Genomic DNA, 19,665 nt, shown 5'->3' on the forward strand with positions numbered 1-19,665 from the left:
CCGTCTCGTTTGGAGGGGGAACAACCGCTCCGTGTTCGTCAGGGGGGTTTCAGCGGGAGCCAGGACACTGCTCGCTGCCAGGTGCTGCTCGCTGCCAAAGTGGAGCGCCACAGAGATGCTGCCACGGCCGAGGACTGAGTCATTTAATGAGGCAGGGTTCAGATGTGATGTAGGTAGAGGATGAAGAAGCTCCATGTGTGCAGAACGTGATGGAGAAAAACTGGTTGATTCAACTGCAGGACCTTTTTATTTTTGAGACGTTAAGGCCTCGTGTCCACCTGGCGCTGTTTTTTTCTGAGCGTCTTTTTCAGTTGTTTCTAAAGAGTAGAGAGCGTTCTCAGCAGCAGGCGGCCGCCGAGAGAAAGTACAGCGACCAGCGTCTTTTTTCTGAGTGATTAGCCTTTTTTGTGCGGCCGCTCCGAGTGCTCAAGTTGAAAATCTTCCAACTTTTCAGAAAGGCGTTGTTGACGTCATCGACGCTCTTTTCCAAATGTTTGATATTCCTCGTATCTTTAACCCCTACAGATCGTGTCTTGTACCGACACCCTACTCGCTCCGTGTCTGATAAATAAACGATCTCAGATATAAAACATGATGAGTATCTCATCTCGTTTCGTGAACCCATTATCATGTTTTGTCTCGCCTCATTAGCTCGCTGTCTCTCCGGCTCCCTGATTCTAAATATTCAAATGTTAGATTGGATTTGTTTCTCTTCTAAAGACGCTCTTATTTTTCTAAAAACATATGCTCCCTTGGTACTGGCACTAATGACCCCCAACACCACCGCAGCAGCAGCAGCAAAGCCTCATGGGAGCTGGTCGTGACTCATTATTTTGACAGGCTGCATTAATGAAAGTATCTCGGAGGGGATTCTTACGAGCACATTTAATCTCTCTTCAACACTTAAGGGAAACAGTTGCTAAGCTACGGTCCAGAGTAAATATTCATCAACTTTTATTGGTAATAAAATGTGATTATGCAATGACTCAGCGAGCCTTAATGTGAAAAGTTCATTATTAGCAGCTTTCCTCATTTTCTGTTGATTATTAAAAAGCCAATCAGCAGCGCTCAGAGTCCGGAGTCCCTCGAGACGAGACGCTGGACTGAGGCTGGAAAACAGAAATATAACACCACAATGACCTGCCAGAAGATAGTCCCCACTTATACTTATTCATATTTAATATTAGAGTAATGGTCCTAAGACCCCGAATCCTGCAGTGCGCCCCACATGACCCCACATGACCCCACGAGGACCCCCGCTGTAAGCCTCCTCCAGCAGGTGAACAAAAGCGGTGTTGTAAAAGTTTCAGAGAAAGATCACAAGCAGGTTGTTGAAAAGTTTAGAAGAAGAGGGAACTGGTTCTGATACTAACAGGCTCATCCAAAACTTGAATCCTGGCGTTGCGCCTGCTGCACAGTAGCATACACACGGTAGCATGCTAACGTTTACTCAAACGGGGGACAGGTTTCAGATTGCAAATGCCACAGTCTGCAGGAGAAGGGTTCTGTTTAGAATATGTTTAGTTGGTGAATGGTTTGAACACTGAGCCGTATGCAGAGCCGCTGTCTGAAATCTGAACGCCATTATTCAGGTAGAAGACGCTCGCCAACATTCACAGAGTGCTGCAGGTTAACAACAATGCAGAGACGGCGTTTCATCTGCAGGACTGAAAGTGTTCTGTGCATAACAAACAGCAGAGTTCACGGCTCTCTTTATGTAATATCTTTTGTGAGTCCCCTCGTCTCTCGCAGGGAGCCGTTGTCATGGTGATTACAGTCGTCCTCGCCGGCTTCTGCCTGTACTGTTTAATTGGCGTCAGGGTGCGGGAGGTCGTCCCTTTTTTATTACTGCTGGGTGAAGAACAGCTGAGCAGGTTGATGAGTGCAGAGGATGAAGGTAAACACAAACTCACAAATATCTGAACACACACAAAAACACACACACACACACACACACCTCAGTCTGTAGATCAGCCTGTCGGTCTGTAGATCAGCTGATCCTGTCAGTCTGTAGATCAGCCTGTCGGTCTGTGGATCAGCTGATCAGTCTGTAGATCAGCTGATCAGTCTGTAGATCAGCCGGTCAGTCTGTAGATCAGCCTGTCGGTCTGTGGATCAGCTGATCAGTCTGTAGATCAGCCGGTCAGTCTGTAGATCAGCCTGTCGGTCTGTGGATCGGCCGATCGGTCTGCTTTTCAAGAACTCAGATATCAAGACGATTTATCAATCCAGAAAAAGGCTTCTTACTTCTGAAGGCTGAATGCCACAAAAACGAAGAGATCTAACTACATCAATACAGAATACAATCTGGTGTTGTTTATTCCTCCGTGCAGCAGAGGATACTTCACATCAGTGCCACATCATCAGGGCTCACAGTGCTCGGCAACGAGGTACTGAACACTTTCGTTACTTTAGGTTCTTATTAATGAGTTTGAAATGTCCTCGTTCAGGTCACCAGCGCTCTGAAAGTAGTGTAGGGTGGAGATTAGGACTCTGTAAAAACGTGATGATTTTTAAAACAATCGAAGTTTAGCTGAGATATTATTAGTTCAAACAAAAGGACAGCAAGAACGGAGCCTTGAGGAACGCCTACATGAAGTGGAAGCCGTCAGAGATCAAATGAACTGAATCAAACGTTTAGATGAAAAGTGTCGACGCTGACTCAGAAAACAGCCTTTCATGTTTCCCTTCGACACGGCCTCATGACCTTTTACTAACTTCACTAATTGCTGCTTGCCTGCACCAAACAACGTCTTAAAAACAACAACAGTGGTTCTGTATGTAGGCACTTTAAAAGTGCGGTAAAAGTTAGACATGAGACAACATGAATATATCTCATGTGAAGTTGTATCAGTCTCTTTCAGATAAGTTTCAAAGTTACATCCACTTCCTGAACGTTGAACTTTTCCCTCCGAGGACGTCTGAGCGCTCCTCAACACAGGAAACAGTCAGAGGGGGTTTCCCGCTTTATATTTAGAAGTTTATAAAAAAGTTTATAAACCCTTCTGGGACAAAAGACCAAGACCTCCTGCCCCCGTGTCTATATGACACAGGAAGTGAAGACAACAGACTCTGTATGACACAGGAAGTGAAGACAACAGACTCTGTATGACACAGGAAGTGAAGACAACAGACTCTGTGTTTATCTGGTGGACTGTCCCTTTAAATTACTGTGTGTGAGTGTGTTCTTGTATTACACTCGTTCTCTTTACAGTCACTTCCTTTTTCATAGCTTTCACGTGACCTCACACACTTATGGAACCGCCCACTTGGCGTGCAGGAAATGCTTCGTACTCCTGCACGCTGTATGGAGAAGTTATCGGCCTCAGCTGATTTGATTTGATTTCTTTTTAAACTCCGGCATCATGAAGTAGTGAAGAGTGCAACATGGACACAGCTCAGGTTGTTCCTCGTGTTCGCAGAGCTGGACGCTCACCTCGATTTGAATTCAGTCTAATGAAGGAGCTTCGCCGTTTGGCAGTCAAATCAGCTGCAGGTAGAGAGCGCTCAGGAGGGGAGCCGCCATCTCGCTCTCTCTCTCTCTACCTCACTTATTCAAAACACTCGACTGATGCAGAGTCATGTTACCTTGAATCCAAACTGTGAACACAAACAGAAGTTTTCTACTGATCTGGAATCAGCTGCTCTTCATGTTTAATGTACAACAGATGTGATATACGCGTGATTGAATGAATTCTTCCTTTTCCATCGTCCATCTGCACAGCTGTCCCAAGAGTCAGCCTCTAGTTGGACACTTTAATGCTAACCTCACTCTTGATGAACATCACCCCTCATTTAAAGTTTGCACTGACTGTTATTTAACGTCTGTTTTTTGATCTTCTTTTTAAACATTGCTATACATATATAAACAACACAATTTCAGAAGGTCAACACTTTTTAAATTTTTTATATTCAGGTCTAATTACAGATTTTTTTCCTCAGTCCTGCTGGTTGTTTTCTCTGACTCCAGTTGTGTTATAATACTTGTGATCACAGCTTCAGGATGGAGAGAATAAAACAACAGAACCTGAGGGTTTAAGTCTCTGATGGACCAGAGAAGGATTAGGACGTTTATTCTTTTGAACTCATCAGGAGAACCAAACGCCTCCACGTCTCCTCGACCCTCTCAGTGTTCCTTTAATCTAATTTTTTCACTCTCCTGAAGCGCCCCTCCGTCCTGCTCTTTACTGTCCTGCTGATTTTCATTTCACTCATGAGGTCTGGATCAGAAGGCTGGAGAGAAAGCCAGCGGGGCTCCGTGGCCCAGAGTTTAAAATCTGCTGCAGAGAAATTAAAACTCCAGACATGCTGTGTCCTGAGGGAGGAGTCAGACGGAGCTAGAGGAAAAGTGGAATCCCTGAACGTTCATCTCCACATTAGCTTTAATTGTGCTAACACTCATCAGATAGTCAGACTCAGATACAGTGAGGTTTTAGTTAGCATGCATGCTTATTGAAATGACAAAGGTAAGGATTTAACGATACGAATCTGGGAAATTTTATCAAATTTGACAAAAATACCAATACCAATGCCATACCTTCTGACCTCCTTGTCTCTAAAAGTTATTGTAGTCACGCTCCACTTCCTCTTGACCCTTTTGTGACTAAATTGTGAAGATTTAGACCCTAAATATGTTTGAGATGAATCTGGGCGGGCCAGATGTTCTCAGAGCACACAAAGGTGAAGATTGGTTCATTGCAGATACTCATTTCAGAGCAGCCTCGAGTTGGAAACACCCCGAGTAGTCTGAGCTCCATCTGACAGCACTCACTTTCCTCAGTGTTTCTAGACGAGACCAAGCAGCAACCTCCGGTGTTTAAACATGAAGCTGATCCTGAAGTGTAAAATCCTGCAGTTCCTGGAGTGTCCACTAGAGGCTGGCTGCAGAAGCACAGGAAGTCACATACACACCCATTCTAAAAAGCCTGTTTTTACAGCAGAGATGAACATGTTTACAGCCTGGTTCAAAAAACCAAATAGGTGTGATTAGCTCATGTCTGGATGGACACACACTGTACGGGGGGTGAATGTTTTGATGACTCATCAGTTTTGATTTGATGAAGGATAAGAGTTATTCACAATAAGGCGTGTAGCTGACCTGATTGACAGGTGGGCGCGGTGTAACGGTTTGTCAGGAGGTTTAAAACCCGCCTCAGCTCCAGCTCTCAGCCTGTCGTTAGGTTGACTGAAAGTTAGACTGAGACAGCATTTCCAGCATGGAGACCGCCATCGATGGGACTCCAGCGCCCCCTGCAGGAACAGACGTCGAGCCCTAGAAAATATCACAACATAATATCATGGTGGCTGTCCTTTGACGTTTTTATAGTTTTTCATATTTTTGATTTTGAAATCTTCCTATTTTGAAAATAATACTGATATGAAATGAAATGTTTTTGTCATTAGACACAGACAGACTGAGAGTCACGAAACACTCTGCAGCTCCAGTGATGAGAGAGAGAGACAGAGAGCAAGAGGGAGAGAGAGAGAGAGAGAGAGAGAGAGAGAGAGGAGGAGGAGGAGCCAGGCTGTCAAGGTGAACAGATAACCCTCCTTTTTTTTTACCCCTGATGTCTAAAACACGACGCGCAGCTCCGAGAGAGAGAGAGAGAGAGAGAGAGAGAGAGAGAGAGAGAGAGAGAGGAGCATCTGTAACGGGAGATTTCCAGACACTCTGCACCGGGAATGAGCGCAGGACACTCATCTTTACCCGCCGATGGTTTTTTTTTGGTTATCAACAAAATGTGGACATAAAAGTTGGACATCAGGGAGCGAGCTGCGTCATGTTACCGGAGAGACGGGAGGCATTAAAGGTGAGCTTTACATACCTGTAGGAATAACCAGAGAGAATATTTAACGGATTCACCTGTGGTGTCTGGTCTCCGTGTAGGGAGGATTTATGAATGATGAATTTAATAACCCCCCCCCCCCGCTGTTTTTATGATGAAGGAAATTAAAGAAAAGAGAAATAATCATCATACAAACAGCAGGGTGTGAGCTGGTATACAGGATCACTATGATTCAACACATGATGGAGTCTGGAGGTTTGATTCTAGTAACACATCGAGATCCTCCACAAACACAGAGGAGACTAAAACAACAAAACAAAGTGCTGTAAATGTAATCCCTCACAGGTGTGTTCTTACCTTTCTGTTTGTCTGTAATAATTATTCAGGCCACTAGAGGGCTAGTGGCCGCTACGTAAACATATCGTCACAGTAAAGATAATGATGGAGAAGTCGGTGCTGTCGGGTTGAGAGGGGAAAGCTGAAGAGAGAGAGAGAGACAAACAGCGCAACAACAACAACAACAACAATAACAACAACAACAACATGATGTCTTACACTGACCGGACAACATTAAAATGCACTTTCATGTGTTAAAGCCTCAAAAAGTCAAGGACACCAGCGGGGGGAGAAAAATCTAATTTCCTGAACACATTTGGAGACACTGAGCTCACGTGGACCGTGTGGTCATGTGGCGTTCTTGCTCTGATTGAAATGTGATGACAGACGAGCAGCTTTCTGAGGAAGAGACCTCACGTGTTCAGCTTGAAGACTTCACACTGAAACAACGTGGTCTAAACCTTCAGACGGATCTGATCTCTTATTGTTGGAGCTAAAGTTTTTATTTTCTTTCAGTTCTGCCTGAGACCTGTGTAAACTATGGTTTTTACGCTGAGTGTAATTCTACCACTGGCCACTAGGTGGAGTCTTGGTTTGTGTATTCAGACATGCTTCCAGGTGTGAATGGAGGCCAACTGTTTTTGCCCATGTTGGTGGATGGTGGGGTTCAGTGTACCTGGACTTTACCTGGATTATTGGAATCCATTTGTTACTCAAAATAAATAAATCGACAAATCCAAACATCATCCAGCTCACACCTCCGTGGTGACTTCATGGTTTTGCTAAAATCTGGTATTTGAAATCCGGTGCTTTGTCCGTCTTTCTTCTCAACAGAATAAACAAACTGAAGTCCAAATGTTTGAGCAGAAGGAGATTGTTTTCCACGTCAGTGTGGTGTGATGTCGAGATACCAAAATGTTGACTTTGTTATGATACCTGCCCAAAATAATATCTGAATAATGGTACTGAAACGATACCGCGGCAAAACCCTGGAAAAGTAATGAAATCATTCAAAAAAACGCAGCCTCCTGCCACTAGATGGTGCTGTGGTCAGAGACTGTCTGTAGCTGTGGTTGATGCTCTCCTCGCTCTGTTACCCTGATGTAAACAAACACAGTGAACAGATGAACCTGTTACAGGTCGTCTGTGAGGCCCCGCATGCTCCCTGAAGTCTATCTCCCCGACTTCCCATCCCATAGTCGTTTCACCACTCAGGAGGACGCTGCAGTGACTTAACTACGGTGCGCTCAAAGGGACAAAATAGCACGCGATGAAAAACTCATTATGCCTCAGTTTCAGATCTCATCGCCCTGATGATCATGATCTGATTTATATCTTTACATTGAAGACAGTCCTACAGGTCTGCTCTCCGTCCCCAGAGTCAGAACCAAACATGGAGAAGCAGCGTTCAGCTTCTATGCTCCTTATATCTGGAACAAACTCCCAGAAAACTGCAGGTCTGCTGAAACTCTCAGCTCCTTTAAATCCAGGTTGAAGACTCACCTGTTTACAGCCTTTCATTAAACAGCTTTAATAAGATTTTACATTTTAACTCTGCACTTTTAACTCTTTTTATATTTTTATTTCAATTTCATTTGAATTATTTTTATTTGAACATATTTTCAGATTTAATAATTTCAGTGATTTGTAAATGTTCCATTTTAATGTTTCCTTTCTTTCCTCTGTCATGATACTTTTGATGTCTCGTGTGAAGCACTTTGCCTTGTTGTTGAAATGTGCTATATGAGTAAACTTGCCTTGCCTTTAAAATAAATCCAATCCTTCATATTTCTGAGCGTCCTGTGAAGGAGGTCTATAAATAGTGTGTACAGTAGAGGACTGAGTGCTGCTCTGTCGTTCGTGTGTGGGTGAGGAGGTCTGAGTATCGCTGAGCCGGCAGGAAGCGTGGGGAGTAAACAAAAGCTCCGCTCCATATCAGCGCTCACAGACTGAAATATCAGCGGCCGGCCGTCAGCTGATGAATCACCTCTGTCCACCATCTCACATCACAATAGACGGCGTGCGATGAGCGAGCCCCCGAGGCGAAGTGGAGGAGGGAGGCGAGGACGCTCCTGATTTAAACATCAGTGTAATAGAGAACAAGCGTCCAATCAGAACGCAGACAAACCCAACGTGTGTTCATCGGTTTCACTGAGAGTCTCTGTGAACGTCATGTTGACTGATTGTTTGTGACAGCAGGAGAGACACTTTCACACACTTATCAACAGTTTAACACAAACATCGCTCCTTTTCTTCTGTCACTGGCGGCCATCTTTACTGTGAGAACTGATCAAAGACTCGTCTGAAGGGGGGGGTCTCCCTGATGAGCAGAAATCTGAGAGTCAGTAGTTCAAGCAGTCGAGATAAAAACATAAAACATGGACGTCCTGTAGAATCTGCTGGTAGGTCTTTACTTGTATATTTAAAAACCTTTAAGGACTCTGTAACAGATTGCAGGCTGAGGGAGCAGAACACCCAGAGTGTTTGTGTCAGAGAGCATGACGAGGTCCTGAGGACACAAAGAATACAGGGCGGTTCTTCACTGTGTGATAAAAACACAGAGGTAGAGAGGAAGACTGGACTCCACACAATAAGACTCAGTTGACATCAGATGAATACTCATGAGGAGACATGATTCAACATCACACTTCTGTACTCGTGTCTTACTCAGTCACATCTCCAGAACTCCTCGAGAGGCATCGCGTATATCCAAAAAGACATTATCATTATCAGGGTCACATTGACCCACCTAGACTAAACTGTGACGTCTATAATTTAAAGCACATATCAATAATCTGGTCACTGAACTTCGCATGAAGCTTGGGTTCTTTTTTAGAAATAGAAGCTGCTTCTCTCTCAGGGTCAGAAAGAAATTAGTGACAGCGACCTTCTTGCCCAGTCTTGATTATGGGGACGAGCTTTATTTGAGTGCGTCATCCAAATGTCTCAAGTCCTTGGACACTATTTTTCATTCGGCACTGAGTTTATTTGTCACTGGCTGTAGTCGTCTCACCCACCATTGTGAATTGTATTTGAAATCCAACTTGCCTTCTTTGAGTGCACGCAGATACGCACATTGGCTGACCCTAATTGATAAGGCTCTTTTAGGCTTGATTCCTTTATATTTGTGTGCTTTATTACGGAGAACAAGCAGTCGCTGTGCCTTGTGTTCTTGTACTACACTTGTTCTATCTGTTCCTCGGGTAAGGACTGAATCAGGAAAAAGAGCTTTCAGAATACTCTACAGACTGAACTAAAACTCCCTGAACTTATTCCACTTGGAGGCGTTCTATCTTGAGGGACAGACAGCGTGAGACCATTGAACAGCGCCTGTGTTTTTAAAATCTTAAATCGTTGTTTTATTGTTGTGTCACAGCTCCCACACTTTCTGTTTATTGAAACACTATGTTATTAATCTGTACTATCACTTCATTGTAACTGTTCTTTTGACATGTGCTGCTGACCACTTGGCCAGGTCACCTTGTGAAAGAGATCCTGATCTCAATGGGTTCTTTATCTGGTTAAATAAAGGTTAAATAAATAATTAAAAAATAACACTGGAGCAGACGATAAGTCCTTCAGATATGAGGAAAGACAGTTCACCCTCTCTAAGCTGTCCTTGGTTTCTAATAACTGAACTCTGTCAGGTCTGATATTAGAGAACAGTGAATAAACATAATGACCTCTGTACTTTAGAATCTAAATAACTACAGAGATTCCACCACAGAAGAAGACCAAGAACGACCTCAGACAGTATATAAAGATGTATGAAGCAACATGTCGCCAGAACACGCCGTCCTACCTGAGAGTACGACTCACACTGAGTCTTTACAGTTTGTAAAGAACCCCGAGGACGTTACAGCCTCCATTTTATTATTCTTTAAAAATCCTCAAGCCTCCACTTCCTGTAACAGGCTGACTTTAAATCTTCTTCTTTTTGTGAGAACTTCAAACTGTGACTGAAGACAGAACTCCGGTGTTTCGTCTAGATCAATTCAGATCTTTTAATTATTTATTTTAATTATAATAATATAATAATAAAGTTTATTTATAAAACACTTATCCAAACCAACGTCACAAAGTGCTTTACAGATAAAAGAAAAATCCCAACTGTCAAAACACAAGAAACAGACATAAGACAACCTGATGAAATATAAAACTCACTGATCGTTAAGAAGTTTCAATCAAATGGTATAAATAAATAAATATGATAAATATAAATGCAGTAAAGGATTTAAAGAAGATTAATATGAAACTTTAAATCTGTTTGACGAGTGGTGTGGACTCAGAGGTCTCAGTGACCTCCCCAGCGGAGCCCCGCCCTCCTGCAGTCTTTGTCAAAGTGTTCCTGATGATCGGTCCTGAACAGTTGTCACTGTTTTCACCGCTCTGACTTCAAAACATGGTCTCAATGTTTTCCTCTGATGATCTCCGTGACGACGCTCTGTGTTTTCTTTCTGTGTTTTTTTGTAGGGCGGCGTGAGCCCGAGGAGTCCCGCAGGGATCTAAAAGAGAAGAATCCAGAGTCCCCGCGGAGCTCACGGACCCCGGACTGGGACTTCTCACGGACCTGAAGGGACCGCTTTGACCTCCTGTGGTGAACTTCACACATCGGCGTGAGCTTCTGAGCGGACGCTGCCTCATCAAACATCAGAGGTCCTTTGTTTGATCCTCGGGGTCTTTGTTTGTTTCTGTTGGACTCGAGACCAGGAGGTGATGATGGAGGAGGGTTTCTGTGGAGGGAGCTGAGATGGTGGAGGATCTGAACGGATGTTTGCTGAAGGAGTTCATCATGGCTGTGAGCGACGTCTCTCCTCAGACACTGACTTCAAAACATCTCCATGCTTTGGAGGCGAACAGGACGGAGATTTTCGGCAGGAATATATTTCAGTTTTTTGGGGCTAAATCATTTTTTTTAACCACTCGGTATCTCTGAACGTCATGACGACTGATTTTTAAAACTTTTTTCACCTTTTTCACCTGAATGCCTCGAGCCTGACGTGTTTTTCATTTTCAGACACAGCAAACTGATCGTCTCACTTTCTGCTGTAAAACAAACTGTTAGGTTCACTTTGTCTCCTCTGATTGGACAGAATCTGTGTGATGCTCACACTCAGTCGTTCTGGTCACCTTTTTAAGGTCATCAGACCTTTAGTGATTAGCATGCTAACAGGAGCCACAGGGACGCTGCATTTCATCGATGTCTTCACCAGCTCGATGGACACCGTACCTGCAGGATGGTTTCACCTTTCAGACATGTGACGGAGACACTTAATCAGAATCAGAATCAGAATCAGAATCAGGGTTCATTGCCAAGTACATTTACTTGGAATTTAGGAATTTGACTTGGTGTATTGGTGCTAAACAATTAACAAGGAAATAAAGCAGAACTAACAACAACTTAAATAATACAGAATAAGATGTTACAATATATAAAATAGAATTTAAAAATGTAAATGTACAAAAGGTGCAATGTAGGAGCTGTACAGTGGACTATGAGAAGTCTAATCTTATCTGAACTCTAATCTGCAGGAAGTGAAGCCTAACGGGCTCAGTCCTCTTGAAGCCGATTGGTCGACCAGCACAGATTTGATATCTGTAACAGATTTCTTCAGACTTCAGGTGAAGCGTCTGACGCAGAGCCTCTTCTTCATGTTTCATACCCTCCCTCTCTGATCACAGCCCTGCAGAGAGCTTTAACACTTCTAATGGACTTGTTTTTATCTCTTGATGAGATTCCTCTGGCGTTCTGATCCTGGAGTCTTCATCACAGTCTGGTAACAGGACTTCATCTGTCCCAGCCTGCTCGTCTGAATCTGTCTCTTCCTGCCTCGGGGGGCGGGGGGGGGGGGGGCCTCTCAGCTCGTCCCGTCACTGCCATGGTGATGTCACAGGGCACCTACACCTTCCTGGCCTGTTTCGCCGGCTTCTGGTTGGTCTGGGCCGTGGTGGTCATGCTCTGCTGTTTCTGCAGCTTCCTGCAGCGCCGGCTGAAGCGGCGTCAGGAGGAGCGTCTGAGGGAGCAGTGTCTGAGGAGCGTGGAGATGGAGCCGCTCAGCTGTCACCCTGCAGGATACCCGTCTGTCCCTCCTCCTCCTGCTCCTCCTCCTCCTCCTCCCACACAGCTGCCCAGGGAGCCCCCACAGTTCTGCCCCCCTCAGACTCTGTCTCCCCCCGTTCCTCTGCAGGTTCCTCATCCCATGCCGCAGGCTAACTGGGTCACCATGCCAGGTAACACCTTCTTATGTTTGGTGTTTTGTTTTCATGCTCGGTGACTTTTCCTCCTCCAGGTTGGACAGCTCGATGAGATGACAACATCTGACATCCTCACTTTGTGTCCTGCATTTAGTAAGCTCTCTAAAGAGCAGGGGGCGCTGTGCTAACACTCAGCTGGGTCACTTTCTATCTCACCATGGAACAGCAGCGTGTAGACAAACTGAAGGTCCAGGTTCAAATTAATCAGAGTGAACAAACTACCTGTTTTATTTAAAACAATTAACAAAGAAGACCTTTAAAGGCTTTATATGTGATTTTTTGATCCAGCAGATGTCGCCCTTGAGCACCAGCATGAAACCAAAACAACTAGCGCTGCATTGTTGTGTTAGCATGCTAATGCTAGCGATCTTTATTATGCTGGTATCTTCACACTGCATGTAAATTTACCTGAAATGAGCGTGATCTAGAAACACAGTTAAGCAGTGAGTACAGTATGTTATTCTTCTTTTCTCTAGTCCCTCAATTAAACAACTTTTATACACGAGGGGAGGAGTCAGCCAGCCGTCCTGGCGATGTAAACAAAGTGAAGATAGGACTCTGAAAACTCTGAAAACATCACAGACAGTGGGACTCGGGTGTTACACCCATTGTAGACAGTCATGACTCACAGAGTTATTTTCAGAGGAGATACTTGATTTCTACATTTAAGTGTGAACAATCACAGATAAAGACTTTAAACATCTCATCAACTTTAAATCTGCAGCGTTTTAAGGTGTCGTCAGAAACGAGACGTCCTCTTCTCTTCTGCAGGATGTGTGTTTATGTTTGACAGAATGAGCTCTCCTTTTATTTCCATCTTCTGATAAGACTGTTGGTCAGGTCTCTCACCTTGGCAGGTAGCTCTCAGTGTGTGTTTCTTAGGGTGCAGCACCCCAAGGTGATGTTTGCACACCAACTACCATCTTCCTCATCACAGCAGATCTGGCGTTGGCTGACCCTCTCTCCACATAAGCTCCTCCCTCCTGCCCATATATGGTCACAATATGGTCACTACTTGATCATCTTGTACCTCAGCGTGAACAGACGCTGACGTGTTTTCAGCTCTTGAATGCTCTCCTTCCTGTGAGTCAGGGACGAGCAGAAAGAAAGCAAACTAAGAGAGAGGATTTCATTCTGCTCTGTGTCAGATAGATTTTCATTACACTCTCTCTTCCTCCTCCTACTGCCCGGGCAGCGTTCCCCCGCCAGGCGTCATGGTGACAGCTGCTGCTGAGGCGTGGGCGGTGACAAAGAGAGTAAGAACCCGGCTGAGAAAGAGACTCAGAATGACAGCAGAGTGAAGAGTCAGCAAGAGAACAGCTGATCATTAGAAGATCACAGTAATCACTCGTCTGTGAAGACCTCCAGTTTGATATGTCACAGGGTCACGCAGGAACGCCAAAGATTGAAGGAGTTATCTGAATCACTTTGAGGCAGAGTGAGGGAACGCGCGAGGAGCTGTAAACTTCCTGCTTGTTGTGCTGACTTGTTTCTATTTCAGGGTCAACTGTCATTTGACCTCAAAGGTTCCTGAACAAGCTGAGTGGGACACCTTTCAAGTGTTAGAGACACTTTGTGTGATTATTAAAGATCCAGAGAAAACTTTACTCTACAGACTGATGGAGAGGTTCAGTATCTAAGCAGCAGCAGAGAGAGAGAGACCAGAGAGAGAGAGAGAGAGAGAGGGACGGGGAACCTGATCCAACACAGACAAACTCTGAATAAGTCTTCAGCAGATTAAAGATCATTTCTGTTTTTATTATTATTATTTTGAGCTGAGTGTTTGACTGATGCTCGTGTCTTTGATTACCTGTCGCTGACATTGAAAGCTCTGAATCACACCTCTTTCTTAGAAAGAAAGGATGAAGAGTTTAACCTCTGCTGCAGAAAAGTCAAGCCAATGAGGAAGTCTGCACATGAAGGGGGGACTTCGACCCTATGTAGACTAAAACTCTGACATATTCTTATCTACGAGTCCATCTTTGGTCTACTTCTTTTATGACCTCTGACCTCCATCAGTCAGAACAGGGATTCTCTGCTGTCTTACCGTCTGTTCCATAAGCCAATGGTTAGTGCTAAAGCCCCATGGACAGAGACATAGACCCTCCAAGAGGACAGCCTAGGGTTAGGGTTAGGGGACATGTTTGTGTCAGGATCCGAGGGTAATCTCTCTCTCCTCGATTTCTGACTCTACCTGCAGTCTGCGTCTTTTAGATCCATTTTTGAGGAGGTGCACATCAGGCTGCAAACTTACAGCACATGTGTAGCGTAGAATCAGGGCGACACAAACCTATCGACCCAGAAGTAAAATCGGGTCTTAGATTATCAAGATAAGAACATGAAAACATTCAGGGAAAATGTAAAGGTGGACTTTGACTTTATGACACAAAACTAAAAATTATAAGACTAAATATTTATTTAGTTTTTTGTTCTGGCACACACCGGGTTCCTTTTGATACTACAGTATCTCAGATTACTCATCTAATTTCTTACTGTAGGACAAACTGTATCCTGAGTGTGTGTGTGTGTGTGTGTGTGTGTGTGTGTGTGTTTAAGTGTATGATGTTTATTTAAAGGCGTTCTGGCAGCTGCTCGTGTTGTTTACAGGTCAGAGACTCTGATCCTGCAGGTATCTGTGAGGTATGCTGGAGGAGTGATGGACTCTGGCCAGGAATCCAAATACACACCCAAATACACACATTTGCATCTATAAATACATCCGTCTCCATGGCAACGGTTCAACAAACAGCTGTTAATCTACGAGGTTTGTTGTGGGTGAAGCAGGTCTGATTGTCGAAGTTTCTTAAGATGCCCTGTGAGGTGATTTCAGATCCGATCAGTGGAGTGTCAGTGTGTTTAATATTGAGTCGGGGAAACCCTGAGGGACTCCGAGCACGCTGTCTGTGGTCACATGATCAAACGATGGCTTTTAGTGAAGTGAGCTTTCTGAAGAAAGAACAACAACCAAAGCAAATCAACATTTCCTCACCTCCAGCTCGCTCTGTGACATGAACAGAACATGTTCAACAACTATCCAGAGTCTTTTCTTCCAGAACTTTCAGTAAAACATTTTATCAAAGTGTTTTGGTTTAAATCTCAGCTCCTCTTCAGCCCCTCTTTCATGTGGAGTCCCCCAAGGCTCCATACTTGGTGCCTATCCTCTTCTCCCTGAATATGGTTCCTCTGGGGTCAGTTCTTACAAAGTATGGAGTGTCTTTCCTTTTCTATGCCGATGACCCACAGCTTTACATGTAAAGCGTAAATAATAATAATAATAAAGACACAGTGTATGTCAGGCACTAACAGACAACCAGCAGCATCCACCTGCTATCAAAGGGACCACACCCCAAATGATGCTGGACTTAAAGCCTTAATAAAACAAAATTAGATTTCAGTTTGTAGTTACCAACTGGTGTGTACATTACGATGAGCTGCAAACTGCTTGTGCACGACATACTCTCACATTGTTCAACAATGTGCTGAACTTAGCACCAAGTCTTCATAAATCCTGTTTAACGTTAACAGAGTTAACACAGTTACCAGAAAAGATAAATTCACCTAAAAGGAAGCGGCTGCTATAACTTTCAGCAACATTTGGACGTGTTTAAAGCACTTTCTCCCTGCCTCTCGTCTGTTTCCAGTTATCGCTCTGCTGTAAACAAACGAGCCAACAGAAAGAGACACAAGAACAGAAAGCTCACATTGTGCAGAAGGAGAAACACACCTACTTTGAAGCACAAAGAAAGCCTTGGCTTGACTCCTGCTGAAAACAAATCTGGTACATTCTCAGTCGACGTGGCTCTTCTTGCCAAATTCAGGCCAAACTCCAGCAGTCTGAAAACACTGCCTCCTCCTGCCCACACAGCAGACACTCAGTCTGTAGTTTCCTGTATGATGACACTCATCTCTCCGTCCATTTTCTTCCTATTATCTGAAGTCGGGTCGAGGTGGAAGCAGGTGAAATAAGTCAACACAGACTTCCCCCTCCACACCAGCATTTTCCAGCTCCAGCTCTGTCCTCCCCTGCTGGATCAGCTGATCCCGTCTCTCCTCTGTAAAGCTTCTGAAGACGGGACAGAGGGGGGGGGGGGGGTCACTTTGTCCCCCATTACGCCTCCATGACATTCAGACTGAAGAAGAAACGTCTCAGGGGCGTAAATATCGCAGCTTGAAACAGCAGTCTGAACAACTGACAAAAACGATGCTGAGAAGCTCTCTTAACGTCCGTCCTGTGAACGACCTGATTGTTCTCGGACCGCTCCTCTTCCATGTTAACTTATTTTTTTATTAGGTGAAATAGAGGGACAAACTGGTGACATATACATAACAAATGAGGCACAAAAAAACAGACAAGGTCAGGACAACAACTCCAAAATACAGTAAAAAATAAAATAAAATAAAAAAAATAAAGACAGCAAAATACTAAGACATCAACAGACACACATCAGTATTCATCAAATATTGTTAACATGTTAACTTCTTACATAGTTTAGGGAGTGCAGATGTTTGTGCAGGATGTAAGTGAGGTCATCACGTTGGTTTTGATCATCTTAATAAACCAGCTGATTTCAAATCAAGCTCACGTGACTGAGCTGCAGTGAAAAGAGATCCCAGGTGACAGAGCTGTTTTTAGGGTATTTTAAACTTCTGATTGGGAAAGAGCAGAGACACAGTGAGGAAGTCAGAGAGAGGACGATGTGTTTGTCAAACATGAAGTTTCTAAAGTGGGATGAATTCTGTGATTTAAAAAAAAACACCTGCTCAACAGTTTCACATTCAGTCAGTTTTTTTAAATATGAACTGCCAACTTCAACAAGCTGAAAGCTGTCACAGTTTATCATTTCTTAACAGGAAAGAGAATCAGTGATATGGTGAAGTAGCTGTGTAGGGATTAGTTCACACCATGTTCCCATGTGGTCCTCTTAGACTATCATGACCTGCTGTGACTAAAAATCATTCAGATCAGTGTTCATAAAGAGACCTCTCCTGCCTGCTGTCACATCTGAATCAATGTGAGAGGTCGTTATGTGCTTCTGTGTTCTGTTTCCAAAGATGCCGCGTTGCTATGACTCTGATATTAAGAAGTCTTCAGAGAGAAACAGAAATAGAGAAAACTGATAATGTGCTGTGATGGTTTCTGTTCCCACAGCCGAACACACTGTCACACATCACACAGCAGGACGCTGTTGATTACAACGTGTGGGTTGAGACCTGAAGCATATCTGTTTAACACACACACACACACACACACACACACACACACACACACACACACTCTGAAGCTATGCTAACAGGCCCTATGGAGAAAGATGATAATGGAGAAAAAATATAAATATAGCGGCGAGACGGCTGCTGCCGACAGGCGGGTGTTGTGTTTTGGCTGTTGTGGCTGCTGGCTTATATTTCTCCTGCTATATTGTATATTTTGGAGAAACTGTAACGATCGGATTTCCCTCTGGGATTAATAAAGTATTTCTGATTCTGAACTAGAGGACCTTAGTGGGAGTGACCTGTGGTGCTGTGCATTCTGGGATTTGGTGTCTTTCATCAACATGAGCCAAAAAGACACTTTCTGTCTTTTCTCGGCCAAGAAGGCTCCAACTTCAAAATGTATTTCACATTTCTACACATATGACCCAATGTCAATACAGATTCATGTTTCAACAGGTGAAGTATCCCTTTAAAGGATGTGAAAATGAAGATAATGAGATATAAAAACACAAAGATAGTGCTGTGTGGCTTGATTCACTGTAGAGTTACGCAGCTTTAACGCGGTTGGGTAATGGGGAAATGCATTCTGGGATACTTTTTGAATTTTTTGGCCTTTTGTAAAAGTTGTCAGCAAAGTAAAATGTTTGTGTGTGGTTTTATTCATCACCATTTCCTGTTTGTCTTTCCAGACACAGATGTATTTGGAAGGCCGCCCTGCTACGAGGAGGCGGTCCTGATGGAAGACCCCCCCCCACCGTACAGTGAGGTCTTGGCCGATCCACGAGGGGGCACCTACGTAAAGCCAGCCCCGCTCCGAGCTGCTCCGGCTCCGCCTCCTCCCAGAGACCACCTGGATCCTGCTCCAGTCTTCACCTCCGAGATCAGCAAGCCTCCAGTGATGGCCGTGTTCCCCGAGCGAGGTTACTCCTCCCTGATCCGCCTCCCGTCATCGCAGCGCTGGGACTCCCTGGGTCACCTCCTCTCCAACATGGACCTGAACCACAACAACCTGACCCCGCCTGGCGCTCACTCCGTTCAGGCTGCAGCCGCCATGGCGACCATGCCTCGCCGAGTGCCCAGGACTCACCACCAAGGTGAACTACGAGGTGGACTACAAGGACTACCAGGAAGTATACAGGGGATTCCAGGAAGGATTCAAGGACTCCAAGGGGGGATACAGGGTTTCCAAGGAGGGTTACAGGGGCTTCAGGGGGTCCATAGACTGAGGGGACTGGAGCCCAGCTGTGGCCTGCCCACAGCCTATCCTCTGCTGGGCCGAAGCACTGCAGTCTGAACCAGACCCCCTTTAAGATGGTCCACAGGAGGTCTCCAACAGGATCTCTGTCTGCTGAACACTGAAGAGGTTTAAAGAGATAAACAACAGTGACAGAGCTGCAAAGGCTCCAGGAGCTCAGCTCCCCGTGCAGCTCTGTGGGCGAGGAGCGCCTCTTTTAACTGTGGAGGTCAAAGAGCAGAGACTCAGATTCAGACTCAGACCGGTCTCAGAGTCATGTGGAGGATAAACCCGGTCGCAGTGTTTTCTGGAAACGCAGAAGAAGAAAGGACGAGCAACAAGCAGCTGTTTCTCTCCTTCCACCCGGACTGTTTGGTCTTTATTTTCATCTTTCCATGACGACGCCCTCAGTCTATCCTCTTCACCCCCCCTCCCCCTTTCCTCTCTGAGCAGCCTTTTGTACCAGTCTGCCGTTGCCATGGCTCCCGGGAACTGTCAGTTCTCCTCGACGACCTCTCCTCCTGTAGCTGCTCGGATTATTTTGAGGACTGTGTTCACAGCTCGTCTTCTCTCGAGGAGCGTGAGCGTGGTCGCACATGGTGACCTTCAGTGTCATCGCGGTGACCTTCAGTGTCATCGCGGTGACTGACCTTCAGTGTCATCGCGGTGACCTTCAGTGTCATCGTGTTCATCGTCTCTTCAGAGGATGGTAATCTAAGAAACAAGAGTCGAGCCTGATGAGCAACAAAGGGAACCAAATGAACGAGTACTGACTTTTATAACACGCTGTTTGTTGTTATAAAATCTTTATTTAAAACTGTATCAGCTCGCCCCCTAGTGGTC

General features: G+C 44.7%; 1 protein-coding gene across 1 annotated transcript in view; it reads left to right on the top strand.

Moving 5' to 3' along the window:
- The first annotated feature begins 5,570 nt into the window (after nucleotides 1-5,570).
- The window catches only part of LOC110000690 (proline-rich protein 7), a 14,924-nt gene continuing 829 nt past the window's right edge, over nucleotides 5,571-19,665 (top strand). The window contains exons 1-3 of the mRNA XM_065963228.1: nucleotides 5,571-5,810; nucleotides 10,596-12,353; nucleotides 18,278-19,665. The exon at nucleotides 18,278-19,665 is cut by the window's right edge and continues 829 nt beyond it. Coding sequence (XP_065819300.1) covers nucleotides 12,002-12,353; nucleotides 18,278-18,882 — 957 coding nt within the window. The 5' untranslated portion in view covers nucleotides 5,571-5,810; nucleotides 10,596-12,001 and the 3' untranslated portion in view covers nucleotides 18,883-19,665. The remainder of the gene's footprint in view (nucleotides 5,811-10,595; nucleotides 12,354-18,277) is intronic.

The sequence above is a fragment of the Labrus bergylta genome, chromosome 14 (genome assembly GCF_963930695.1).
Source record: "Labrus bergylta chromosome 14, fLabBer1.1, whole genome shotgun sequence".
In the NCBI taxonomy this organism is placed as follows: Eukaryota; Metazoa; Chordata; class Actinopteri; order Labriformes; family Labridae; genus Labrus; species Labrus bergylta.